The sequence below is a fragment of the Polyodon spathula genome, chromosome 46 (assembly GCF_017654505.1).
Source record: "Polyodon spathula isolate WHYD16114869_AA chromosome 46, ASM1765450v1, whole genome shotgun sequence".
NCBI classification, from domain to species: Eukaryota; Metazoa; Chordata; class Actinopteri; order Acipenseriformes; family Polyodontidae; genus Polyodon; species Polyodon spathula.
In genome coordinates, this window is record NC_054579.1 from 2,932,813 (window position 1) to 2,960,053 (window position 27,241).

The following is a 27,241-nucleotide window of genomic DNA, read 5'->3' on the forward strand; positions in this document are numbered from 1 at the left end:
TTATTAGCACTCTATAACATAGCTATGAAGCATATATTATATATTTATAAAATAGTAATAAGCAGCACCTTAATATAACATGTTAGCAAATTATAGAATCTGTTTACACATATTTAACTGGCTCTTACAATGAATCCCATTTGCATGTGGATCCCCCAGGATCTGTTCCAGCTCTGTTCCTGGGTGCAGGGGTAGGATCTGGGCTCCTTGTGCTGCTGTTACTGCTGACAGGCTGATCATCAAGCTAATGTTGGTCTGAATTAATAACATTATTAAACAGCTGGCCACCTTTTTAGCTTAATGGTGATAATTTGCTATACAATGTTGCTTATGTTCCCACAGAAGAAATGACAACTCCAAACAAATCAATCAAGACCCAACACATAGATGGGAGAGGCAAGTGTGAATAAATGAGTTTTTATAAGTTTCCTTGACCTTTATCACTTATGGTAAAGTAGTCCAAGTTTTAGAAAGCATAGTGATTTCTTAAGTTGTTAATCATCAAGGTAATAATTGATTTATACACTGTATATAAATTATATTTCAATCAGAATGATTAGTGGTGGTACACATGGACAATTTCATACCAGATTAAACCAACTCCAAAAACTAGGCTTTCTGTGTTATTATTGTGTGTCTGGAGTACCTGCTCAAAGACCAACAATGCTGACGTCACTGTGGAGCACACTGTATGCACCCTATTCACATACTGCAAGATCAAGACACTGTATTAACAGGATTGGATTACATTTGATTTCAACACATCTTGATCATGCTTTTATGTCAATAGGTTATTAGTGGATTATAGAATCTGTTTACACATATTTAACTGGCTCTTACAATGAATCCCATTTGTATGTGGATCCCCCAGGTTCTGTTCCAGCTCTGTTCCTGGGTGCAGGGGTAGGATCTGGGCTCCTTGTGCTGCTGTTACTGCTGACAGGAGGAGTGCTGAAGTGTCTGCAATCCAAACGAGGTAGGGCACAGCATTCTTCACCACAATGGATACAAATGAAGTTTGTTTAAATGATGGGCACTTCTTCATCTCGCTGTGTCAATGTATTGTGCCCCTCAATCATGTTCAATTCTATTGATTCCTGGGTGAGTGTTTACTGCAGCCTTCCATTGCTCAGCCTTTGGTGGAAAAACATATCTTGATGTTACTGATGCATAGTGTGTCACTAGCTGTTTCCATCCCATTCAAACAAGGAAACTAATCTATTTGATCCAATGCCATTCCAGACCCTGCTGTCCAGACTGAACCTGTGTACACCACGGTGGTAAGTCCTACATGTTATATGTCTCTCAAACAATTTGCTTGCACCTATACAGGTTCTTTCAGATTTAAATGGATATACTGCCATTATTTATCATTCTAGTGTAGCAAAATATACTGCTGAAGAGACATCAATCCTGACCACACACATTCTGCAAACCAGGCTGACTGATACATGTTTTTCAGTATTTACCGTTATTGTGTGACCAATGTTTCCACACAACATATCTGCTCTTACAAAGTTAACCCTTTGCAGTCCTGTGTCGTACCGGGTATGACATTACAATTTTTCCTTTCCGGTCCGGTCAAAAAGATGTTAAGCGCAGGTCCCTAGTCGTTTTTCCTCTGCAAAAAGCAGAAAACAGCATTCAATGGCCGAGTGAGACCGATCCTGCGCTCAAAGAATATCACAGACATTCACAGAGCTTTATGAGCTGTTATAGTAATAAAATAATGACTTGGATCACATTATTGATGAGTTTGGTGATAAAATGAGTGATGATTGATGATGAGAGATGATTTATCAGTATGCATTACTGTGTAGAGGTAGGTGAGGCAGGGCTGGAGATGCAGTACTGGGTGTCCTGTTGATATGCAGTGCCTTTTAAACCTGTTTTACTGTGAACAAAATTACTTTTAAACAGCGTGTGTAAAATAAACAGCTTGTGTGAAAATAAACTGGACCTGACAGGCCTGACAAGCGCTGAATAAATGGACCGCAAAGGGTTAAATACACTCACAAAACATTTATGTACACACTCTGATAATACTCCAGGTATTTTATTATTGCTGTTGTTTGGCATTATAATGTTCATTTAAACCTTCTGTAATTAGTTGAGTGATTTGAATTTGCTCAAGTAAACAGCTTCGGTTTCCATTGACTAATGGCTACACTTCCCCTGTAAACAGGCTGTAGGTCTGTAGGTAATAACTCTCAGTTGAGGAGTCTATGAATTGTGTTGGAAAGTTGCAGCAGGTATGGAGTAGAGGAACGTTGAGAGTGTCTAACGCCTCATTCACACAACCCAAACAATGCATGAGAATCACACACTGAAAACACGACTGTGAACAAAGTGAATGATACTGACATGGTTTCAACACATTACACATTGTTTAGGTATTGTTTTAAGTAATGTGGATAGGGTATCACAAGAAGAAATCGTGCAACTACTGGGATATATTTACAGATGGATAAAAGGCGGTTTTCTTTTATTTGTTTTTATCTCTTTGTTTGGACAATTTGTTTAGTACAGTTTAGCCATCCTGATCTCTCTCTCCAATATGTTGATTTATTGCAGAATAAGTCCAATCAGCCTACAAAACAACAGGAAGACACCCTCACCTACTCAGAAGTCAACACTGCCCGTGTCACCAAGAAGAAATCCAGATCTGAACCTGAAGACAATGTAACATACGCAACAGTAAAGAATAAAGTTTAGTATGGTAGCAATGGTAATCTAATGGGAATACATAGCATAGGCCTGGGGAAAGAAATGGAAACCGCAGATTAAAAGTGCAAATATCGATAACCTTTGAAAGGGGTTCAAACCAGACGTTACATCCTGAATCATTCCTGGACTATCATTTTATATACAGTGTGTGTCAGCTTAGAAAACACAGGTGAGGTTTGGTGGGTTCAACTTAAAAATGAATTATCAGAAAATTCTGCACATCTGCCAGTGTGCTTGAGAGAGGCCCAGGACTGAACAGCTTGTAAGTCGTTTAGATGTGTAAATTATATTCTGTCCTTTCAAAAGAACCTGATAACAGTTTTGAGAACCTAATTTGTTGTGAATGGAAATCAGTAATGATTCTTATTTCATGTTTTTCATGTGGTTTCTGTTCATACTGTAAAACAATTAAATTTATTTTAATAACCAGCAGTGGGTTACACAGACCCCAGTTAGCAGCACTGCTAGATTACCTTACCTAAGGGACACAGGTAGTCCATGATTAGTGCTAATGTGAGTCTAAACAATCAACCACATCTCTGAGCTACAGCCCCTTCAGCATTGCTCTGTATGTATTTAACTTCATTGTTATAAAGTCTACAATATGTATTTGTGTGGTTGTGTTGTCTCTTATCTATGATCTCAGCTCACTGTTTTTTTTTTCATAAAGGCCACCACCACCGGACATGTTTTGTATTGATGGTCTTTTATCATTTCTGTTTTAAATACTGTGGTTTGCTTAAGAAAGGTTCTCTGTCATTCATGTCACCTCGCTATGCATCCTAAAATTAAACACTGCATACGCCTTGCACAGTGAGTCTGTGAGTAGCATTGGCTTTCTCATTCTTCTGTCTAACGGCTAAAAATAATTCATTTCTGTTTGTATATTAGTCACATCTATAGAGATGTGAAAAGAAAACACAGCAAAGATAACGGCTCAGTAAAGATAATGGCTCAGTAAAATCCTGTGAGCTTCAGAGATCTGTACTAAAGTGTCTCTCATTCCAAGGGTCAGAGCAACATGCTGTACTATCTCAAGTAAGTAGGTCTCATTAGCATTACATTACAGCACAAGTACTGATCATATGAACACGACATGACAGGGAACTAGAAACGTGTGCTATGTTTAATACAGACTGTTTAATTTAGCTTAAAACATGGAAAACGATGAATACATTGAAGTGCTATTAAAAACAATAGAAATACATTATTCTACAATAGTCATTTGTCAGTGCCTGTATTTCTTGTTGAACTGGAGCTGTGCCAGTTCCACTGAGGTTTCAAATCTTTATTAATAGTTACAGTTGTCTCTTGGCTGTGATTGTCAATAAAGGCTGGTATATGTTGTTCAGAATGTGAACTGTCTTGATTTCTCTCAAAGACTGAACTGCAAATAAAGAAATGCGCTGTGAGAAGAATCACTACACATTACATGGGGGAGACTCCTCACTGCCCCTTCTGTTCTGCAATGCCAGGGTAGAGCATGTCTCAGATAAGAATGCAGTAAAAAAAGGGCAAACTCCCATCTTTTGTGGGCTTGTGTAGCAATGAGTTATCAACACTGTCCAAGTTATATTATTTGAATATTTTAAAAATCAATGATTCTAATATTAAACCAATGTGTTCATGTTGTGAGTTCATAGTACCAGAACGGAAATGTCTTTAGCATATAATTAACATATTCAACGATTCAAAATGTTGGTGGAATGGATTCCATGATCCTAACGGCAAGCACGATCTCGCTGATTCCTTTCTCAACGTCTAAGAAGATAATGAACGGGAAGCGATAATTAGCTAAGAGCCCTAATTGTATGCCCAGTTAAATTTAATAAACTGTATATTTACCACACTTTCTCGTAAGGGGAAAATTCAAACAGGATTCTGTGATGCAAAAACAAATCATGTCTCAAACTGATCCTTTCAGGATATAAAGTTGAATGAATGCAATGTTCCTTCCGAAGCAAGGTGATTTTGAAGACACAGCTTTGAAGTTGTTAAGCGTTTAAGGTACAGAAAGGTTGTTTGAAACACTTTGGCTAAGTAGATGCAGGATTCATTGTCCAGTGATTCCTGGTTTTACTTGTAGTTTTAAGTTGCAATTTTTGCTAATCTGTATAGCAGACTTTCAATTACCTCAGACTTGCTGTTACGCACAGCTGATGTTAGCTCCACTTTCAATAGCCCAAGTTATTGGTTGAGTTGCTGAAATGTACTTTTGTTCCAGTCAAATTTGCTTTCAATTAGAGATTAAATGATGCAGTGCTTCAGTAGATTCTCCCTGGATGTTTGTAATGCTCCTGCATCTGATTCTTCTGTGTCTGATGCCTTGTTCTCTCTGGATGGTTCTTTTGTTTCTGAACCAGCTCTCTTTTTAAGCCGTGCGTGCTGGTTTACCACAACGACCTGCAGCTGCAGTGAACTCAATCAGCAGTACTTCAAGAAGTCCTTGTGCTCAAATACATACCAGTGTTTCACAAAGCTAAAATAATAATGCTCAACCAAATCATATATAAACACAGGCTCAAATAAACATATGCATGATAAATAAAAACAATGCAATTATGAGTGATTAAATCAAAGAAATGCACAACTACTAAAGAAAAAGGAACGTTCCATTAATTACATAATGATACTCTCTTGCTGCTGCTGCTTTCAGCTAAACTAACAAAACTACAGACCCGTTGAGCTCAGCGGATGTTATATTCTGCACTTGCTTATGCTTTTGTGCTTTACCGCATGGGCTGAAGCTTTCTTTCTGTCTGTGGTCCATGCTGCATCATTTTGGGTTCTGTGTTCCCACGGATGTTTGAATGTAAATGACAATTATCATCAACACCCCTGAGATGGACTTGTTATCACTCGCATTTCATTTATGTCTGGCACAAGGCAATACAGGCACTAATATTTTAACAAGCCTCACACCTTGACTACCCTGGCTGCTGTGGAAGAGTGTGGCTTTCCCCCACGTCTTTAAAACCAGCCCTGCACTTATCATCTCTCTTCCTAAACTGACTCTTTACCAGTCTGTGGACAAGGGCAGCCTGGAGTGGATTTCAGGAACATGCTGGATGAGTTGCTGGGGTTCCTGTGAAGAAATCATGCACAGAGTGGAGAAGGACAGCATATTGAACTGGAACATGTATAATGATATTGAAACATGAACACTTAACTACATTTCAGAATCAGAAGCATTCAGACACACATTCTTTTCATATGTATGGCTAGTGGATACAATCCAATGTTCCATTCTTGTGTCTATAACAATCCTTTGTCACTAGGTTTAGCTGCGGGACAATGACCTCCAGGACTTAGTGACAGTTTGAGGAACAGGCGGATCACAACAGTTAGGTACACGCTGTGCATGCAGCTCAGCACACAGCAATGAGACCAGATGCAGGGTTCAGCACCCCTGACTCTGAAACAACAAAGCAGGCAATGCGTGGCTGAGGTGAAATAGACGTGACTAATACACTAACAGAAATGAATTATTTTTAGACGTTAGACAGAAGAATGAGAAAGCCAATGCTACTCACAGCCTCACTGTGCAAGGCGTATGCAGTGTTTAATTTTAGCATGCATAGCGAGGTGACAGAATGACAGAGAACCTTGCTTAAGCAAACCACAGTATTTAAAACAGAAATGATAAAAGACCATCAATACAAAACATGTCCGGTGGTGATGGCCCTGATGAAAAAAAAAAACAGTGAGCTGAGATCATAGATAAGAGACAACACAACCACACAAATACATATTGTACACTTTAGAACAATGAAGTTAAGTACATACAGAGCAATGCTGAAGGGGCTGTAGCTCAGACTTCAAGTAAGTTTTCTAACTAGACTGATGATTCAGAATGTAACGTCTGGTTTGAACCCCTTTCAAAGGTTATCGATATTTGCACTTTTATTTTGTTTTTAAGCCACTCCAGTGTGGCTTTGGCTGATGTTTGGGGTTATTGTCCTGCTGGAAGACAAATCTTCTCCAAGTCCCAAGTCTTTTGCAGACATCAGCAGGTTTTCCTCCAGGATTTCTCTGTACTTTGCTGCATCCATTTTGCCCTCTATCTTCATGAGCTTTCCAGGTCCTGATGCAGAGAAGCATCCCCATAGCATGATACTGCCACCACTATGCTTCACGGTAGGGATGGTGTTCTCAGGATGTGCGCTGTTAGGCTTGGCCAAACATAGAGCTTAGCGTTGAGGCCAAAAAGATCTATTTTGGTCTCATCAGACCATAGAATCTTCTCCACTTGGTCTCAGAGTCTCCCACATGCCTTCTGGTAAACTCTAGCTGAGATTTGATGTTAGTTTTTTTCAACAATGGCTTTCTTTTTGCCACTCTCCCATAAAGGCCAGTTTTGTGAAGCACCCGGTCTATTGTTGCCACATGCACAGTGTCTCCCAGCTCAGCCATGGAAGACTGTAACTCCTTTAGAGTTGCCATAGGACTCTTGGTGGCCTCCCTGACTAGTGCCCTTCTCTCCCGGATACTCAGTTTTTGAGGACGGCCTCTAGACAGATTTACAGTTGTGCCATATTCTCTCAATTTCTTAACAATGGACTTTATTGTGCTCTGCAGGATATTCAATGTCTTGAAAATGTTCTTATATCCTACCCCTGATTGGTGCTTTTGAAGAACCTTATTCCGGATATGCTTTGAATGTTCCTTCATCTTCATGATGTACTTTTTGTTAGGAAATGTACTAACCAACTGTGGGACCTCCCAGAGACAGGTGTATTTAACCTGAAATCATGTGAAACACCTTAATTGCACACAGGTGGACTCCATTCAACTAATTATGTGATTTCTAAAGACAATTGGTTGCACCCAAGCTTATTTAGGTGTGTCATAGCAAAAGGGGTGAATACTCATGTAATCAATTATTACCTGTTTTATATTTTTAATTCATTTAGAACAATATGTAGATTTTATTTTTCACTTTGACATTACAGACTTTTTTTGTGTTGATCAGTGGCAATAACTCCTAATTAAATCCATTTTGATTCCATGTTGTAACACAATAAAATGTGGAAAAGTCCAAGGGGGGTGAATACTTTTGAGAGCCACTGTATGTTGGATTACCATTGCTACCACACTAAACTTTACTCTTAACTGTTGCGTGTGTTACATTGTCTTCAGGTGCAGTTCTGGGTTTCTTCTTGGTGACACAGGCAGTGTTTATTTCTGAGTAGGTGAGTGTGTCGTCATGTTGCTCTGAAGACTGCTTGGGCAGATTCTGCAATAAATCAACAGATTGGAAAGAGAGATCAGGGTGGCTAAACTGTACCAAACAAACTGTCCAAACAAAGAGATATAATTAAATAAAAGAAAACTGCCTTTTATCCATCTGTAGATATATCCCAGTAGTTGCACGATATCTTCTTGTTATACCCTATCCACACAAATGACCTTTATACACTCAAGTGACCCTTTCCTGGTGCAAATTCAAACCACTGACCTCATTACATAGTTGAAATTACCTTTATAATTTTAAACACAATAGTAATAATAACAATACCTGGAATATTATCAGAGAGTCTCTATATCCAATGTTTTGTGACTGTATTTAACTCTGCATAAGCATATAAAGCATATGTGTGGAAATATTGGTCACACAACAATGGTAAATACTGAAAAACATGTATCAGTCAGCCTGGTTTGCAGAATGTGTGTGGTCAGGATTGACGTGTCTTCAGCAGTAAATGTTGCTTCAATAGAATAATGGGAATTTATCAAATAATATATATATATATATATATATATACAGACACACACAAGAGCTTGTTTGAGAGACATGTAACATACAGGGCTTACCACCGTGGTGTACACAGGTTCAATCTGGACAGCAGGGTCTGGAATGGCATTGGATCAAATAGGTTAGTTTCCTAGTTGAATGGGATGGAAACAGCTAGTGACACACTATGCATCAGTAACATCAAGATATGTTTTTCCACCAAAGGCTGAGCAATGGAAGACTGCAGTAAACACTCACCCAGGAATCAATAGAATTGAACATGATTGAGGGGCACAATACATTGACACAGCGAGATGAAGAAGTGCCCATCATTTAAACAAGCTTCATTTGTATCCATTGTGGTGAAGAATGCTGTGCCCTACCTCGTTTGGATTGCAGACACTTCAGCACTCCTCCTGTCAGCAGTAACAGCAGCACAAGGAGCCCAGATCCTACCCCTGCACCCAGGAACAGAGCTGGAACAGATGCTGGGGGATCCACATACAAATGGAATTCATTGTAAGAGCCAGTTAAATATGTGTAAACAGATTCAATAATTCACTAACAACCTATTGACATAAAAGCGTGATCAAGATGTGTTGAAATCAAATGTAATTCAATCCTGTTAATACAGTGTCTTGATCTTGCAGTATGTGAATAGGGTGCATACAGTGTGCTCCACAGTGACGTCAGCATTGCTAGTTTTTGAGCAGGTACTCCAGACACACAATAATAACACAGAAAGCCTAGTTTTTGGAGTTGGTTTAATCTGGTATGAAATTGTTCATGTGTACCATCAATAATCATTCTGATTGAAATATAATTTATATACAGTGTATAAATCAATTATTACCTTGATGATTAACAACTTAAGAAATCACTTTGCTTTCTAAAACTTGGACTACTTTACAATAAGTGATTAAGGTCAAGGAAACTTATAAAAACACAGTTATTCACACTTGCCTCTTCCATCTGTGTGTTGGGTCTTGATTGATGTGTTTGGAGTTGTCATTTCTCCTGTGGGAACATAAGCAACAACGTATAGCAAATTATCACCATTAAGCTAAAAAGGTGGCCAGCTGTTTAATAATGTTATTAATTCAGACCAACATTAGCTTGATGATCGTGTGTTCTTTGTAATGCTGTGGATAGTGGGAGATATCAATACCACTCCTGTAATGTATAAACCTGATCTTGTGCAGATCTCATTCCACTGATTATCTGTAGTCATGTTAAAAAGGGTTTCAATGAATCAAGCAGGGGGAAACATCATTTGAGTGGCAGTCATTTTGAGTGGCATTATTTGGATCCACGGCTATTCTCTTGTCTGGAGTTCTATCTACTTCCATCTAATCACCAAGCCTTCAATTAAAAATATCTGGCCTTACCAGCAAAAGAATGACTGCATTAATTTCCCCTATAGGGCATAGTATTGCCAAAATAGCAAGCCAAGTTATCATTTAGAGATCTCTCACATTAATGAATTGATATCTCTACATATTAGAAGATATATCTCAATCATTTTAAGATATCTATAATACATTAGGAGATACCTCAAAATTATTTCCTGATATTTGTTAATGGAGTTTTAAATGAGATATCTCAAAATAACTTCCTGTTCATTTAGAGATATCTCTAAATCTTTTTAAGATATCTCAAAATAACTTCCTGTTCATTTAAAGATATCTCTAAATGGACAGGAAGTACATTCAAATCATAGAGCATTTTCACAGGAAGTCTTTTAGAGGTTTCTCTAAATAACAGTCTGGTGTACAATGCTAGCAAAACATTATTTAAAGATATATGTACATTCATTTCAGCTTACTTCATTCTATTTTTAGATATCTCAAAATGAAATGAAGATATCTTTAAAGGGTTTATGATTTACATATCTCTAAATATTTTAAGATATCTTCAAATGCAATTTGAGATAGCTCTAAATGAAAACATGGCTTGCAATATATTGCATGCAATGATGGTTAACGCCTAGTCAATCACTTTCATTGTGAAATAGACACATTTTCAATTATTTTGTCAAAAACCTTGAAATTAGAAAACAGAATTGAAAACCAAACAAATAGAGACTTGCCTGTCAGTTTCTGTTGGGATGTAGCTGTCATATATTCTGTGGGGATATAAACAGAAACTAAAGCTGAGGTGACAGTTTCTCTTGTAAATAATTCAGACCAATACTTATCAAACATAGGGATTCTAATGATCTCTTCAGACTCATGAACTGCATGGGAATGGATCTTTGCCACATTTCATTGCAGTGTCATGTCTAATTGAAACTACTTGAGAGACACAATAGTTAACATATCATCAAGCAGACAAACATTAAAGGAGATTCAGTTCAATCCTCCCTCCCCATACCAGCTTTATAATTAATGCTGGTCTTTGCAGTGCTGTACAGCACACACCGAAACAAGTAAATAAATACAAAACTATTGGTAAATTACAGCAATGAGTAATATGAGAAGGCTCATTATGTTTTCTTTTAAGGCAGTGCTGTGCTATTTCACTTACTAGACCATGTGCCCCATTCGTTTTTCTTATTTTAATCTTTACCATTGTCCTATAGCCCCGCCCGGGACATTTCTTGTTTAATCTTTCTCAGAATTACTGTAAAGAAGACTCACAGGCACCATTACAGATGTTGTTTTTCACAGTCCCCTCATCTGATGATTGAAAGATGGAGGCTGTATGTGCCAGAGTTTAGATCAATTGAATCAACCCCACTGTGTCACAAAGTACTCAGCTCAGTCCTTACCTGTCACATGAAGGTAGACTGGCCGACTGCGTTTGCTGTTTGCTGAGTTCACAAGCTTCTCTTTCCCATACACACAGGTGTAGCTTCCAGTATCACTCCTCTTAACATTTTTAAAGTCAAACGCTACACCTGGTACGCCTTTGGGAGCGGCTTGTGAATCGACACGGCTTCCATCTTTATATAGATGGAAAAAACTCTCTTCTCCTGCTGCATCTCTGAGTTCAGCTGGTATCATACATTTAAATGATACATCCATTCCTTCCATTGGGTTGTGTTTGTCTAGCTGAAGTGTGAGCTGATAGCTTAACTCTGAAAATACAGTTTAACATGTTAAAAACAAGCCTTCAGAATGTATCTAATTATATGCAATAACAAACACTAGCAGTGTATTAATCCAAGCTCTGCTGAGATTAGTGGTCTGATTGTAATCTGTACCATATTAGAAACATTTCATCAAGTCCTATGTTTGATATTGTTTGATATAGTTGATGATAAATCAATAATAACCATTTTGAATAAAACATTGAGAGACAGCTATTTTATACATTCTCACATAATTATAATATTGAACTTTCTTCAGCTGTTATCAGCAAGCATTTAATTACCATAGCATGGTTTTGGTTAGTGAGAGTCTAGTGTATGGAAAATTATTTTTAAATAATTTAAATACAATTTCAAGATTCTTTTTTACTCCTTCAATTGACTGAAGGAGTAGTCTGTTATTGATTATTAATGGAAATAACATTAGTTTATTTAGAGGGGATTTTCAAAAAACAGTGTTAACGAGGTCAAGAAAAGTGGTCATGAAAAGTGTAATACTCCTAGCGTACAGGGAGACGGCTCTCCCACCAGCGAGCAGCAGTCAAATGGAAATGAAAAATAACGGGAATATCTATTTTGGAAACTGCATTTAAAATTGCACATTTTGACATCCAGAATATACATTTATTTAGAACACTTCAGATATAAAATGCTGATTTACGATTATCTGGCATGTGGGTAAAAACCGGACGACACAGATTAAAATAATAATCAAGCCCCATTAGTCATTTCCCCTCATTCGGGGGGATATTTTGCCACAGCCGACTTTATACTTAACTCTTTTAATGTGCGTTTCACAATCTTTTTTTTTGGTTAAAAAAAATAATAATACTGGAAGCCATCTAGGCTTGCTTGGAATTAATTTTCTGATGTTGGCATCTGCTTTCGCTTGAATTTTAATATGTGCGATCGTAGGATATTAATAAATATGTTTCAGGTGCCATCGGTGTTTGTATTGTTAGACATATACATGCATACCATGTATGTAACTCTGCATTATATATTTATTAAGCTTTTAAAATCATGATAGAACTCTCTAACCCAATTGATAATTTGTTTGTAATTAATTTTTCGGTGAATTCCTCTAATCCTGCATTTTCTTTGCTCGCCTCCGTGATAAATAAACTCAACATGACAAGAAGTAGCCTCTGAACACTTACAGTATTATAAGAACATTTTATATGCAATGATGGAGAAGGTGCACATTGTACATAAAGTGCGGAGGGAGTCAGACAACATTACAAATACATTTATTGTAATATCTAGTATGTCATTTTTTATAACAGTATTTAATTATTTACTCTTCGTTTTTTTTTATTTGTATGTTCATATAATGCGTGTATCCAGAGTTTAGATTCAGTTACACTGATCATTTCTGTAACAACATACTAGGTGAGATAACGGTATATCATTTTAGCAATACAACAAATGATTAAGGTTACAAATGATTAAACCAAGTGAATAAAACTCATTCTTATCCACAAGTGTAGGAAAGGCTTAATATTTTCATAACTACAAATATTGAAAATATGTAGGCAGGCTGTAAGAAATGAACTCCGGTCCTCTTCTCTCTCTCTCTCTTTGTATCGTCGGCGTCACAGCCACGATTTCTGTTTCAAGGTGAGTTATATACGCTTTCATTAACACTGGAGTTATTATTTACGACCTTTTGAAAATCCTGACCCTAGGGTCTAGAAGTAGTTGTTGCAAAAATGTATACAACAAAATAGCACATCTATCAAAGAACAAAGCCAAGCATTTCCATGTGTATTATTGCTATATTTTGTATATGTAAATCAGTTTCAAGTTTCATTCAGGTGTTTCATCAATGTTTGAGGCTGTGCTTACCTTGTACATTGAGATAAACTGAAGAGCCATGGCTGATATTTTTCACATCTCCTGGATTCTCATTCCCATACATGCAGGTATAGTTTCCAGCGTCATTCTTTGTGATGTCTTGTTTTGTAAATGTGACAGCTCCCCTTCCTCCAGGCTCCGGCTGTGAGCTGATCTTCTCTCTGTTTTTATATAAATGGAACCAATTCCTCCCCTTGTTCTCTGCTTGTTCTCCGTGCACAGCTGATATCACACATCTGAATTCAACCTTCTCCCCTTCCACTACAGATGTTTTCACTATTTGAATCATTGCTGTACGCACAGGCTCTATAAAAATGTATTTAAACAATTAAAAAACACCATGAGAGACCAATCTGTTAAGCAAATAAGAACATGGATATATGGACACTTATTGAAGTGAGATTAAACTTCTTTATAGACAGCTAACATTCAGTTCATACCAATTTGTTTCAAACATGCTGTTTTCAAATAAGACCACTTGTTCGCTGAAAACTCCACTTTTCTGTGTTCACTTGATTTGGAACATTTAAACTTAATTTGATTTTTTTTTTTTTGTGATGGTTATGTGTGTTTATTATAGATGTTATGTAAGAAAAGGTGACGATGTTGAGGAATTCAGTACAAGACAAAGGTTTAATTAACTGTTCTCTCAAAAACAGATTTACCAGTTTGATAATACAAGAAAAAAAGTCATCTTCGCAAATGTTAATACATGTTTCATAAACACGTGTTTATTGTTTGTAATTATTTGAAACTGGCTCTAGCTCAAGCATTTCAGAATAGTAATCAGGATATTGATTATTTGGAAAAGAAGCACAAGTGTTCAATTTACAAAGCGCTTTACTGCAAACTATCATTTGCACTTCTTTCTGAAACGAGAAAGACTCTCATTACTGTTCGAAAACTAGAAATAAACAACATAAGAATATCTAAGAATCCAATGCTGTTGGACCGTTTCAGGCTGAGTAGCTTCATTGTGTGAGTTTATTCTTTCAGCAATAATGGTTCTAAAGATACTTCAGAGCGAATGTCTTTGTGAATTTCACCCTCAATATTATTCATTTCTAATGTAATCAAGCATTAATCATTGTATCCTATTGTGTGAGCGTGTCAGAGACACACATACCTGTGGAAACCAGCAGCACGTCTCCAAGTGCAAAAACTGAAAAACAAATTCATCATTTTACAAAGAAGAAAAGCAACATTGCAAACGTACTCAAATACTTATTAAAGAAATAATACTTACACAGCATGATTGAATGAATACTCCAAGGCATATTGGGAAGCTGCCCCATTAATTTCTGAAACTACCAGTATGAAGTTCCTCTGCTTGTAACACAGCTAAACATGCCAGTGAGAATGATTAGATTGATACAGTAATGCACATGCGACAGCACCCTCCCTCACTGAACAAGTGATCCCTTACACATGGAAAAGATCAAGAGCAATACTCAAATGCTATTGGTCCTTCAAAGCCTCTCATTGTCGTCATCTAAAGACCAGGTAGATGTATTTTCTTTAGAACCTCAATGTATTGTTCATCTGCATCAGCTGAAAGAGAGTAAACGTATTTTTAAGAATTAATGAACAGATAATAACAATTCAAATGATAAGAATAATGTACAGCAGCCTGTAAATAACTTGATAATTCCTTCGTTTTTGGGGGGTGCAACATAAACACACCAGAGCTTCATTTCACAGGTTTGAAGAACAGAGTATCTTTAATGATGTTGTCATTATTTTGTTGTCATTATATTTAGGTTTTATAAAGACTTGGTATGAGTCTTGTTATAATACTTATGAGCTGTTGTGACAGAGAGCGAATGAATCAGAATCAACATCTCAACCTGTGGGGGCACTGTGCAACAGGAAATGCATGCCTGAATGGCTGGGCAGTTCATTCCAGGGGCAGTCGGAACCCGGCCATTCAGGAAGGGAGCGTTGTCACTGTACCAGGAACCATTGCCCTAGTACGGTGAGCGGCGTTTCAGTCATGAATTGGAGGAGACGTGATTGGACTAGCTATCAGAGGGGGCGGGGCTGAGGGTACTTTAAGGGGTGTGGCGTCATAATCGGTTCCTTTATTGTGGTTAATAGGAGGAAACGAGGATGGAGAAACAGTGAGTGAGGTATTTTGTTCAATATCTATACGTTTATCTTCACCTGCTGCTATACGTATCCAGGAGCTGCCTCTTCAAGTCAGTGATAATCCTGTGCTTCACTGCACCTGTATAGAATCCAGCAGCGCACCTATACCCAGAGCACGCACTGTCCGGAGACGTGTCTGTATCTGTGTTGTGTGTCTGTGTGGAGCACGCACTGTCCAGAGACGTGTCTGTATCTGTGTTGTGTGTCTGTGTAGAGCACGCACTGTCCGGAGACGTGTCTGTATCTGTGTGGTGTGTCTGTGTAGAGCACGCACTGTCCGGAGACGTGTCTGTATCTGTGTTGTGTGTCTGTGTAGAGCACGCACTGTCCGGAGACGTGTCTGTATCTGTGTGGTGTGTCTGTGTTGAGCACGCACTGTCTGGAGATGTGTTTGTATCTGTGTTGTGTGTCTGTGTAGAGCACGCACTGTCCGGAGACGTGTCTGTATCTGTGTGGTGTGTCTGTGTTGAGCACGCACTGTCTGGAGATGTGTCTGTATCTGTGTTGTGTGTCTGTGTAGAGCACGCACTGTCCGGAGACGTGTCTGTATCTGTGTTGTGTGTCTGTGTAGAGCACGCACTGTCCGGAGACGTGTCTGTATCTGTGTTGTGTGTCTGTGTAGAGCACGCACTGTCCGGAGACGTGTCTGTATCTGTGTTGTGTGTCTGTGTAGAGCACGCACTGTCCGGAGACGTGTCTGTATCTGTGTTGTGTGTCTGTGTAGAGCACGCACTGTCTGGAGATGTGTCTGTATCTGTGTTGTGTGTCTGTGTAGAGCACGCACTGTCCGGAGACGTGTCTGTATCTGTGTTGTGTGTCTGTGTAGAGCACGCACTGTCCGGAGACGTGTCTGTATCTGTGTTGTGTGTCTGTGTTCTTGTATTATTATTTTGGGACTCCAGCCTCTTGGTTTATATGCTGGCAATACCCATAGTTGAGTAGAGCCGGAATTATTATTTTAAATGGTCAAGGAGAAAATATGGAACTTGAGCCGTGAATTCTGTGTTTGTCTCTGTCTGGAGCTCCTGCATCAGCCTTTCCCTTACTCACTGCAACCCACACATTCACAGTAATTTCATAAAATTCATTTAGAGAATGCATTTCCATAAACTTATTTTGTGAAAGCAGTGAATGCTTGCCTGTCTCAGGTCACACAAAATGTTTTAAATCCTTTGCAAATTTCAATGCCTGCGTCTGCCTTTCAGGTACGTGTTGATTTGTTGCATCCTGAAACCAACGTCAGCATAAGCAAGAGATCTTTTTCAATTTTTTTCGGTGTTTATTACTCCTTTTTAACAGTTTGCCTTTAAGTCTTAAGCTGCTACATCCTAATTATGAGAATATTCTGTTAAACTAGTGGAAGCTACCTAGTCCCCAGGCAAGTCAGAAGCTTTCTACAGAGTTCAGCCCTGTCTGATACACTACCAGCTTCTCCAGTGCTGCTGGACCATGCAGCTTACTCCCAGCCCACACAGAGAACCAGACTGCTGCTTCTGTTTAGTTTATGGCCACCAGGTTTCTGTGGAATCTTATTTTCGCCCTCTACTGTTCAGATTTGGCTATTAAAGCTGCTGTGAACACTTAAACTTTTTAAATCTCTATATGTTAAATATTCTTGAATCTTCCGGTTTTTCTAATATATTTTCCAATACCTCTAATAATGCTTTCTTTTTTATTTTTCTTCTATCACCTATACCATTTAAAAATTTAAACCATTTGAAATATTAAAGGCCCTAATTCCTTTTCGCATGTCTTCTCTCACCTCCCTCTATCGAACACATTCAACCATCAAATGCTCAACTGTTTCCTTTGCTCTACATTCCAGACATAATCCATTCTCAGGTATTAAAACTGTACAATGCACTAGTAAGACCTCATCTTGAATACTGTGTTCAGTACAAACAAAGTGGACAGACAGAAAACAAGTCAATGCTTGAGCTTCCAGCACGAAACAACAATTGTTAACAGACTCTCTCTTCTCTCCTCTCTCCCGTTCTCCACTCACGATCACACAACCCCGAGTGAGTGAAACATGCTGCTTTCATGCAGCTGTACCGAGACTCGATTGCTAATCAATCATTCAGTTGGAGTCTCGGTACAACTGCATGTGAATTAATAAAGTGCAATTCCCCGTGCTCACATATTATTACATTTTACCTGCATGTGAAGTGCTGTGCAATCCTTATGCCTAAATACACATATACATTTTAAGCACTTGTATTCGTAACCCATCTTTATATCCCATGTATTTTATACATAAACACCAACATTAACACACTAAAGACAACATAAAACACTAATAAAAATAAAGGGGTGGGGCACTCCAAACACAGCCTGGTTAGCCTGGTGAAAAGGATCATTGTAAACCTTTCAAACACAGCCTGGTTAGCCTGGTGAAAAGGATCATTGTAAACCTTTCAAACACAGCCTGGTTAGCCTGGTGAAAAGGATCATTGTAAACCTTTCAAACACAGCCTGGTTAGCCTGGTGAAAAGGATCATTGTAAACCTTTCAAACACAGCCTGGTTAGCCTGGTGAAAAGGATCATTGTAAACCTTTCAAACACAGCCTGGTTAGCCTGGTGAAAAGGATCATTGTAAACCTTTCAAACACAGCCTGGTTAGCCTGGTGAAAAGGATCATTGTAAACCTTTCAAACACAGCCTGGTTAGCCTGGTGAAAAGGATCATTGTAAACCTTTCAAACACAGCCTGGTTAGCCTGGTGAAAAGGATCATTGTAAACCTTGCATAGCATTCCCTGTTGTAAGTGTCCAGGGCACATCACTGCTCCAGATAGCAAATATATGGTCAGTGAAAATCAGTGATACACTTTAAATTGATCTATATATATTCTAATGATCACAGCATTGTAAATGATCCAGCTCATTTGTTAAATCAGTTTTTAACGTACAGTGCAAGTATCACCCCTCAGCACATTCAGGTTGACTCATTTTTTCCATGTATCGTATCTCTGTAGGAGCAGCATATTTACACATTGATAAACAGCAGCTACCGGCAGCCCTCAGCAGTCATAGCCTTTAGCAACGTTCACCTAATTCAAATACGATCATACATGCCAGGTGCAGTCGAATTGAAATGTCAAATCTATGTTTAGTGAAACTGATAAGACAACAAATCTGTGGGCAGTAATGGATACTTCCCACTAAGAAATCAAATCTAGAAGCCATGTGACTATGGGGTGCCACTAAATCAATATGTACCTAAATCAATATGTAGAACTTATCAAGTTGCAAGTGTACAAAGCAGAAGCATTTCATTAATATCAGGAGCTAAAGAAGGCAGAGATGGCGTCGGGCAGTTCAGCACCAGATCCAGGTGAGTTACTGTAATTATGTATTTATTCTTAAAGAACATCTTCAATTAGTCTCTTACAGTGGGAGTATTTCATTAAGTACACAAATAATAAACAGAAATCAGAAGTTACAAAGTAAATCTCTTAGTCTCTAAGCACAAAACACAATTCAAAAACCTCTCGCTGCCCTCATGCTTGACTAGCAGGCAATTGAAATTTGACACGGCCTGTCTCTTGACACATCAGCCCACATCCAATCACAGAGTACATCTGAGATAATGCAAACAATCTCCAGAATGTATCACATTAAGCTTATTAATGGTATATAGATTAGGAATATGACAAGTTTACTTTTAAAGAAAATTTTCATACAACAATATGATGTAGATTACTTATAGTTACTTCATCAAGTTTCACTAACAGTTATTTCACACGCAAAGCGTGCAAACTCCATAATGAACAGTTCAGTTATATGTGAATGTGTTCCAATTAATGAATTTAGTTAATGAAAGCAAAATGCAACTGGAATTATACTCAACGGTTCCTTAGACTTTTGGTCCGCTGGCTTGGAAACTCAATCTGTTGAAGTGTCCTGTACAAAATTCTCTCCTCTCAGCAACAAAGTCTTCAATCCCACTTTGGAACAAACTGGAAAAATCGATTTATTATAAACAGTTCATTTAAGGTGAAATGTTTGGAAAGTTTCTAAGCTGATGAAAACAAATCTGTCATTTCATTTTACATTTTCTTTCATTTATTAAAGAGATAAGCTAAGACGGCTATTTGTGCCTATTATTGAGTGTCCTTAAACACTTTGATATTTTTTTCAGAATATTTGGAAAGTCCTGGTAATAGTTGTGAAACCTCAGATTTCTTGTGGGTCTAAAACTGATTAAATATTTAGTGTGAAGAAAGGGAGAGGAGTGTAAAAGAGTGTTCTGAGCTTCTCTGGACACATTATTAAGACACTGTTACACCTGCACATGACCGAACAAACAAGAAATCAAACTGCTAATGCTGCAAACCTGCTGACAAACAATCCAGACACTTCACTGGTGCTCTGATTAATGAGCACTGTGTGTTTGAAGAGCTTTCTGGTACAGTAGCTCCAGTCATACAGGAACATGCCAGTGCTGTGTGTGACAGGGAGTGTTCTTTCAGCAGAGCCCCACAACAAGAGGAGGAAACTAACCCAGGGCTTCACATGGAAACCTTTCATTTCTAAGAGGAGCAAACTGTTCTTTCTCTAACAGGGCGAGGGATCATGGCTGCAGAACAAGAGGCTGAAGAAACTGTTTCTCAAGAGCTGCGCAGCGCCTCTGAGCTGAGGATCGTGCTGCTTGGGGGACGCTGGGCTGGGAAGAGTTCATCGGGGGACACCATCCTGGGCAGGAAAGAGTTTAAATCTGGAATCATCTCCTCAAAAGTAACAAGGGAGTGTAAGAAGAGAACAGGAGAAGTGGCTGGGAGACGGGTGACTGTGGTCGACACTCCAGACACAGACCGGGTCGAGATTGAGAGATGTGTTTCTCTGTCTGCCCCGGGACCCCACGCTTTCCTCCTGGTGATGCAGGTGTATTCAAAATATATTATTGACACTCGCAGCGATGAATACTGGAAAGCTGTAGTTAAACACCTGTGCGAATCCTTTGATAAAGTCGAGCAGCTGTTTGGTGAGAGAGCTGTGAGGAACACGATGGTCCTTTTTACCCACGGGGATTGTCTGGAAGGCAAGACAATTGAACAGCGCATTGAGGAAGCTGGCGAGGAGTTCCAGCAGCGTGTTCAGAAATGTGGGAACAGGTATCATGTTCTCAACAATAAGAAGAGGAGCGATCGCACTCAGGTCACACAGCTCCTGGACAAGATAGACAACATGGTGAAGGGAAGTGGAGGCTGCTACATCCCAAATGAGATTTACCAGCAGGTAGAAGAAAGGATTAGACTAAAGGAACAGGAGCTGAATAAGAAACACAAAGAGGAGCTGAGCAGGAAAGAAGAGGAGATGAAACAGAAATATGAGGAGGAACAGAGGAAGAGAGAAGAGGAGATGAAACAGAAACATGAGGAGGAACAGAGGAGGAGAGGAGAGGAGATGAAACAGAAATATGAGGAGGAACAGAGGAGGAGAGAAGAGGAAATGAAACAGAAACATGAGGAGGAACAGAGGAAGAGAGAAGAGGAGATGAAACAGAAATATGAGGAGGAACAGAGGAGGAGAGAAGAGGAGATGAAACAGAAATATGAGGAGGAACAGAGGAGGAGAGAAGAGGAGATGAAACAGAAATATGAGGAGGAACAGAGGGGGAGAGAAGAGGAGATGAAACAGAAACATGAGGAGGAACAGAGGAGGAGAGAAGAGGAGATGAAACAGAAATATGAGGAGGAACAGAGGAGGAGAGAAGAGGAGATGAAACAGAAATATGAGGAGGAACAGAGGAAGAGAGAAGAGGAGATGAAACAGAAATATGAGGAGGAACAGAGGAGGAGAGAAGAGGAGATGAAACAGAAATATGAGGAGGAACAGAGGAGGAGAGAAGAGGAGATGAAACAGAAATATGAGGAGGAACAGAGGAGGAGAGAAGAGGAGATGAAACAGAAACATGAGGAGGAACAGAGGAGGAGAGAAGAGGAGATGAAACAGAAATATGAGGAGGAACAGAGGAGGAGAGAAGAGGAGATGAAACAGAAATATGAGGAGGAACAGAGTAGGAAAGAAGAGGAGCTGATGGAGAAGTTGTGGAAGCAAATGAAGGAAGAGGAGCTGGAGAAAGAGCCAGAGGAATCCAAGCTGCCTGTCAGGAGAAGGAAAAGCTATGAAATCCTATCACCCAAGAGTAAGTTTGTTTAAAATTGTTCTGAAGGTACAATATTTTGAAATCTTTCACAGGCTCTCACAATGCCACAATTGAACTGAATGAGTCTTACAGTTTAATAACATTTTGAAAACCTTAACTGGGTTAATAAGTTACATGTATACATGCTGTGTGAGGTGGGAATAGACCTGTCTTCCTCTAGCTAATAATGGCTGTTATATATACAGTGTATGCTGTGTGAGGTGGGAATGGACCTGTCTTCCTCTAGCTAATAATGGCTGTTATATATACAGTGTATGCTGTGTGAGGTGGGAATGGACCTGTCTTCCTCTAGCTAATAATGGCTGTTATATATACAGTGTATGCTGTGTGAGGTGGGAATGGACCTGTCTTCCTCTAGCTAATAATGGCTGTTATATATACAGTGTATGTTGTGTGAGGTGGGAATGGACCTGTCTTCCTCTAGCTAATAATGGCTGTTATATATACAGTGTATGCTGTGTGAGGTGGGAATGGACCTGTCTTCCTCTAGCTAATAATGCCTGTTATATATACAGTGTATGCTGTGTGAGGTGGGAATGGACCTGTCTTCCTCTAGCTAATAATGGCTGTTATATATACAGTGTATGTTATGTGAGGTGGGAATAGACCTGTCTTCCTCTAGCTAATAATGGCTGTTATATATACAGTGTATGTTATGTGAGGAGGGAATAGACCTGTCTTCCTCTAGCTAATAATGGCTGTTATATATACAGTGTATGCTGTGTGAGGTGGGAATGGACCTGTCTTCCTCTAGCTAATAATGCCTGTTATATATACAGTGTATGCTGTGTGAGGTGGGAATGGACCTGTCTTCCTCTAGCTAATAATGGCTGTTATATATACAGTGTATGCTGTGTGAGGTGGGAATGGACCTGTCTTCCTCTAGCTAATAATGGCTGTTATATATACAGTGTATGCTGTGTGAGGTGGGAATGGACCTGTCTTCCTCTAGCTAATAATGCCTGTTATATATACAGTGTATGCTGTGTGAGGTGGGAATGGACCTGTCTTCCTCTAGCTAATAATGGCTGTTATATATACAGTGTATGCTGTGTGAGGTGGGAATGGACCTGTCTTCCTCTAGCTAATAATGGCTGTTATATATACAGTGTATGCTGTGTGAGGTGGGAATGGACCTGTCTTCCTCTAGCTAATAATGGCTGTTATATATACAGTGTATGCTGTGTGAGGTGGGAATGGACCTGTCTTCCTCTAGCTAATAATGGCTGTTATATATACAGTGTATGCTGTGTGAGGTGGGAATGGACCTGTCTTCCTCTAGCTAATAATGCCTGTTATATATACAGTGTATGCTGTGTGAGGTGGGAATGGACCTGTCTTCCTCTAGCTAATAATGGCTGTTATATATACAGTGTATGCTGTGTGAGGTGGGAATGGACCTGTCTTCCTCTAGCTAATAATGGCTGTTATATATACAGTGTATGCTGTGTGAGGTGGGAATGGACCTGTCTTCCTCTAGCTAATAATGGCTGTTATATATACAGTGTATGCTGTGTGAGGTGGGAATGGACCTGTCTTCCTCTAGCTAATAATGCCTGTTATATATACAGTGTATGCTGTGTGAGGTGGGAATGGACCTGTCTTCCTCTAGCTAATAATGGCTGTTATATATACAGTGTATGCTGTGTGAGGTGGGAATGGACCTGTCTTCCTCTAGCTAATAATGGCTGTTATATATACAGTGTATGCTGTGTGAGGTGGGAATGGACCTGTCTTCCTCTACAGTGTTATATATACAGTGTATGCTGTGTGAGGTGGGAATGGACCTGTCTTCCTCTAGCTAATAATGGCTGTTATATATACAGTGTATGCTGTGTGAGGTGGGAATGGACCTGTCTTCCTCTAGCTAATAATGGCTGTTATATATACAGTGTATGCTGTGTGAGGTGGGAATGGACCTGTCTTCCTCTAGCTAATAATGCCTGTTATATATACAGTGTATGCTGTGTGAGGTGGGAATGGACCTGTCTTCCTCTAGCTAATAATGGCTGTTATATATACAGTGTATGCTGTGTGAGGTGGGAATGGACCTGTCTTCCTCTAGCTAATAATGGCTGTTATATATACAGTGTATGCTGTGTGAGGTGGGAATGGACCTGTCTTCCTCTAGCTAATAATGGCTGTTATATATACAGTGTATGTTATGTGAGGTGGGAATGGACCTGTCTTCCTCTAGCTAATAATGGCTGTTATATATACAGTGTATGCTGTGTGAGGTGGGAATGGACCTGTCTTCCTCTAGCTAATAATGGCTGTTATATATACAGTGTATGTTGTGTGAGGTGGGAATGGACCTGTCTTCCTCTAGCTAATAATGGCTGTTATATATATATATACAGTGTATGCTGTGTGAGGTGGGAATGGACCTGTCTTGTTTTTTGCAGTGTCTGAAAGCAAAGTGGAGAACGAATCAGAGGAATTCAAGCTGCCTGTCAAGAGAAGGAATAGCAAGGAGATCATCGACCCCAACAGTGAGTGAGATTGAAATTGTTCTTCTAGGATATAAATTAGTTTGTTCTATCAAGGTGAAATAATACAGAACTGAAACCTAATTGGAATATTTCAGCAAATGCTTATTCTGGTGGTAAGCATGCTTGTTTCTTCCCTTGCAGATAACCAAGCGCCTCCCAGCCCCCCTGAGCTGAGGATGGTGCTGATTGGGAAGACTGGGGCTGGGAAGAGTGCAGCAGGAAACACCATCCTGGGCAGAGAGGAGTTCAGATCTGAAGCCAGCTCCTCTGCAGTATCAAGGGAGGATGAGAAGAGAAAAGGACAAGTAGCTGGGAGACCTGTTGCTGTGATCGACACTCCAGAGCTCTCTCAGGACAAACTCCAGATTAGGAGCTGTGTCTCTCTGTCTGCCCCGGGACCCCACGCTTTCCTCCTGGTGATACCGGTGGGCCGATTCCCAGAGGAAGAGAGGAGAGCAGTGGAGACAGTCCAGGAGATATTCAGTGAGGAGGCTGTGAGGAGCTACACGATGCTGCTTTTCACACACGGTGACAAACTGAAAGGCAAGACCATTGAGGATTATATTCAGATAGGCAGCAAGGAGCTCCAGCAGCTTGTTGAGAAATGTGGGAACAGGTATCATGTTCTCAACACTGAGGACAGGAGCGATCGCACTCAGGTCACACAGCTCCTGGACAAGATAGACAACATGGTGAAGGGAAACAACGGCAGCTACTACACCAGTGAGATGTACCAGCAAGCAGAAGCAAAGATCAGGCAAAGACAAGAGGAGATACTGAAGGAGAAGGAAGAGACAATACTGAGGGAGGAGGAGGAGCTGAGGGCAAAGCACCTGAAAGAACTGGAGAACACGAAAAGAGAGAGGAGACTGGAAATCCAGAAACGAGACGAGAAGATCAGAGAGCTGGAGGAGAGGATCGGAGAGCTGGAGGAAGAGCTGAGGAAAGAACAGGGAGAGAATCACACGATCAAACTGGAGGAAGAGCTGAGGAGAAAGAGAGAGGAGAGAGAAAGGGCGGAGCGAGAGAAGGAGGATTACATCGAGAAGGGGAAGAAACAGAGGAGAGAGTGTGAGGAGAAACACAGGAGAGAGATGGAGGCAGTCAGGCAGCGCTACGAGGAAATCATCAGACCAGAAGAAGAGACAGACAATGAGTTTATCAGCACATATGAAAAGCCAGCTGAAGCGAGAGGAGAAAGGGCAGCACTAGGGGCAGTGATGAGTGCAGTAGCAGCAGCACTGAGAGGAGGAGCTGAGGCAGGGGCAGTATTACACACAGTATCCAGAGCAATAAGAGAAGAGACAGCGCTAGGGGCAGTAATGCACGCTGCAAAGGAAGCAATAAGAGAAGGAGCAGCTCAAAGGGCAGTGATCAGTACAGTAGCAGCAGCGCTGAGAGAAGGGGCTGCGATCGGGACAGTATTGTACACAGTAGCAGAAGCAATAGAGCAGCACCACAGAAACCCAGTCAAGAGCAGTGAGACGGGGAGGTGTTATTGGACAGGGGGTGGGGTTATTGGACAAGGGGTGGTGTTATTGGAAAGGGATTGGTGTTATTAGACAGGGGGTGGCGTTATTGGACAGGGGTGGTGCTATTGGTCAGGGGTGTGGTGTTATTGGACAGGGTGTTGGTGTTATTGGACAGGGGGTGGTGTTATTGGACAGGGGGTGGTGTTATTGGACAGGGGGTGGTGTTATTGGACAGGGGGTGGTGTTATTGGACTGGGGGTGGTGTTATTGGACAGGGGTGGTGTTATTGGACAGGGGGTGGTGTTATTGGACAGGGGGTGGTGTTATTGGACAGGGGGTGGTGTTATTGGACAGGGGTGGTGTTATTGGACAGGGGGTGGTGTTATTGGACAGGGGTGGTGTTATTGGACAGGGGGTGGTGTTATTGGACAGGGGGTGGTGTTATTGGACAGGGGGTGGTGTTATTGGACAGGGGGTGGTGTTATTGGACAGGGTGTTATTGGACAGGGGGTGTTATTGGACAGGGTGTGGTGTTATTGGACAGGGGGTGGTGTTATTGGACAGGGGGGTGGTGTTATTGGACAGGGTGTGGTGTTATTGGACAGGGGTGGTGTTATTGGACAGGGTGTGGTGTTATTGGACAGGGGGTGGTGTTATTGGACAGGGGGTGGTGTTATTGGACAGGGGGTGGTGTTATTGGACAGGGGGTGGTGTTATTGGACAGGGGGTGGTGTTATTGGACAGGGGGTGGTGCTATTGGACAGGGGGGTTGTGTGGTGTTATTGGACAGGGGTTATTGGACAGGGGTGGTGTTATTGGACGGGGGTGGTGTTATTGGACAGGGGGGGTGTTGTTATTGGACAGGGGGGGTGTTGTTATTGGACAGGGGGTGGTGTTACTGGACAGGTGGTGGTGTTATTGGATAAAAATATATTTATTTATTTTCACAACATTTATAAATCTGGGGGGAAAAAATACAAGATTTAAGTTAAATCTGGAAAAAAGACGTTAAAATATTAACTTTTTCTTTACACATGGCACCCATTTTATTCATGGAACTAAATTCGTTAGTTGGAGCAGAGTCTCATAGAACTGAACTGTTCATTATGGAGTTTGCATGCTTTGTGTGTGAAATAACTTTTTCTAAAACTTGATGAAGTAACTGTAAGTAATTTACCTCATATTGTTGTATAAAGAATTTATTTAAAGTCAACTTGCCATATCCTTAATCTATATACCATTAATAAGATTAATGTGATACATTCTGAAGATTGTCTGCATCCTCTCATTTGAGGTGTGCTGTGTGTGTGTGTGTGTGTGTGTGTGTGTGTGTGTGTGTGTGTGGACAGGGTGTGTGTGTGTGTGTGTGTGTGTTAATTGTGTGTGTGTGTGTGTCACTGTGTGTGTGTGTTGGTGTGGGTGTGGTGTTATTGGTGAGGGTGTGTGTGTGTGTGGAGTGTGTGTGTGTGTGTGTGGTGTGTGTGTGTGTGTGTGTGTGTGTGTGTGTGTGTGTGTGTGTGTGACAGTATTGGACAGGGGGTGTGTGTGT

General features: G+C 40.2%; 2 protein-coding genes and 2 long non-coding RNA genes across 4 annotated transcripts in view; 2 read left to right on the forward strand and 2 right to left on the reverse strand.

The window, feature by feature from the left end:
* The first annotated feature begins 867 nt into the window (after positions 1 to 867).
* On the forward strand, positions 868 to 6,784 carry LOC121306222. Its single transcript, XR_005948178.1, has 3 exons — positions 868 to 976; positions 1,243 to 1,280; positions 2,575 to 6,784. It is a non-coding gene; the product is annotated as an uncharacterized LOC121306222 (long non-coding RNA).
* Positions 6,785 to 7,738: 954 nt separating this feature from the next.
* On the reverse strand, positions 7,739 to 8,945 carry LOC121306221. The gene is made up of 3 exons (XR_005948177.1): positions 8,845 to 8,945; positions 8,542 to 8,579; positions 7,739 to 7,963 (listed from the first exon to the last, which is right to left on the reverse strand). It is a non-coding gene; the product is annotated as an uncharacterized LOC121306221 (long non-coding RNA).
* A 465-nt stretch (positions 8,946 to 9,410) lies between these two features.
* On the reverse strand, positions 9,411 to 14,962 carry LOC121306098. The gene is made up of 6 exons (XM_041237802.1): positions 14,656 to 14,962; positions 14,536 to 14,571; positions 13,401 to 13,715; positions 11,232 to 11,540; positions 10,551 to 10,586; positions 9,411 to 9,478 (listed from the first exon to the last, which is right to left on the reverse strand). The coding sequence occupies exons 1-6, from the start codon at positions 14,702 to 14,704 to the stop codon at positions 9,411 to 9,413; spliced, it is 813 nt and encodes a 270-aa protein (XP_041093736.1). The 5' UTR covers positions 14,705 to 14,962.
* A 5,156-nt stretch (positions 14,963 to 20,118) lies between these two features.
* Positions 20,119 to 27,241, forward strand: part of LOC121306099 (trichohyalin-like) — an 11,671-nt gene continuing 4,548 nt past the window's right edge. The window contains exons 1-4 of the mRNA XM_041237803.1: positions 20,119 to 20,902; positions 21,578 to 21,707; positions 24,134 to 24,220; positions 24,362 to 25,444. Of these exons, the coding sequence (XP_041093737.1) occupies positions 20,135 to 20,902; positions 21,578 to 21,707; positions 24,134 to 24,220; positions 24,362 to 25,444 (2,068 nt within the window). The 5' untranslated portion in view covers positions 20,119 to 20,134. The remainder of the gene's footprint in view (positions 20,903 to 21,577; positions 21,708 to 24,133; positions 24,221 to 24,361; positions 25,445 to 27,241) is intronic.

Excerpts from the sequence above, each read along its gene's own strand:
- LOC121306098 (XM_041237802.1), bottom strand. The coding sequence starts at position 14,704 with ATGGGGCAGCTTCCCAATATGCCTTGGAGTATTCATTCAATCATGCTG. Across the intron at positions 13,716-14,535 it reads CGTGCTGCTGGTTTCCACAG|AGCCTGTGCGTACAGCAATG; the intron begins GTATGTGTGTCT and ends ACATTTTTATAG. Across the intron at positions 9,479-10,550 it reads ATCCCAACAGAAACTGACAG|GAGAAATGACAACTCCAAAC; the intron begins GCAAGTCTCTAT and ends ATGTTCCCACAG.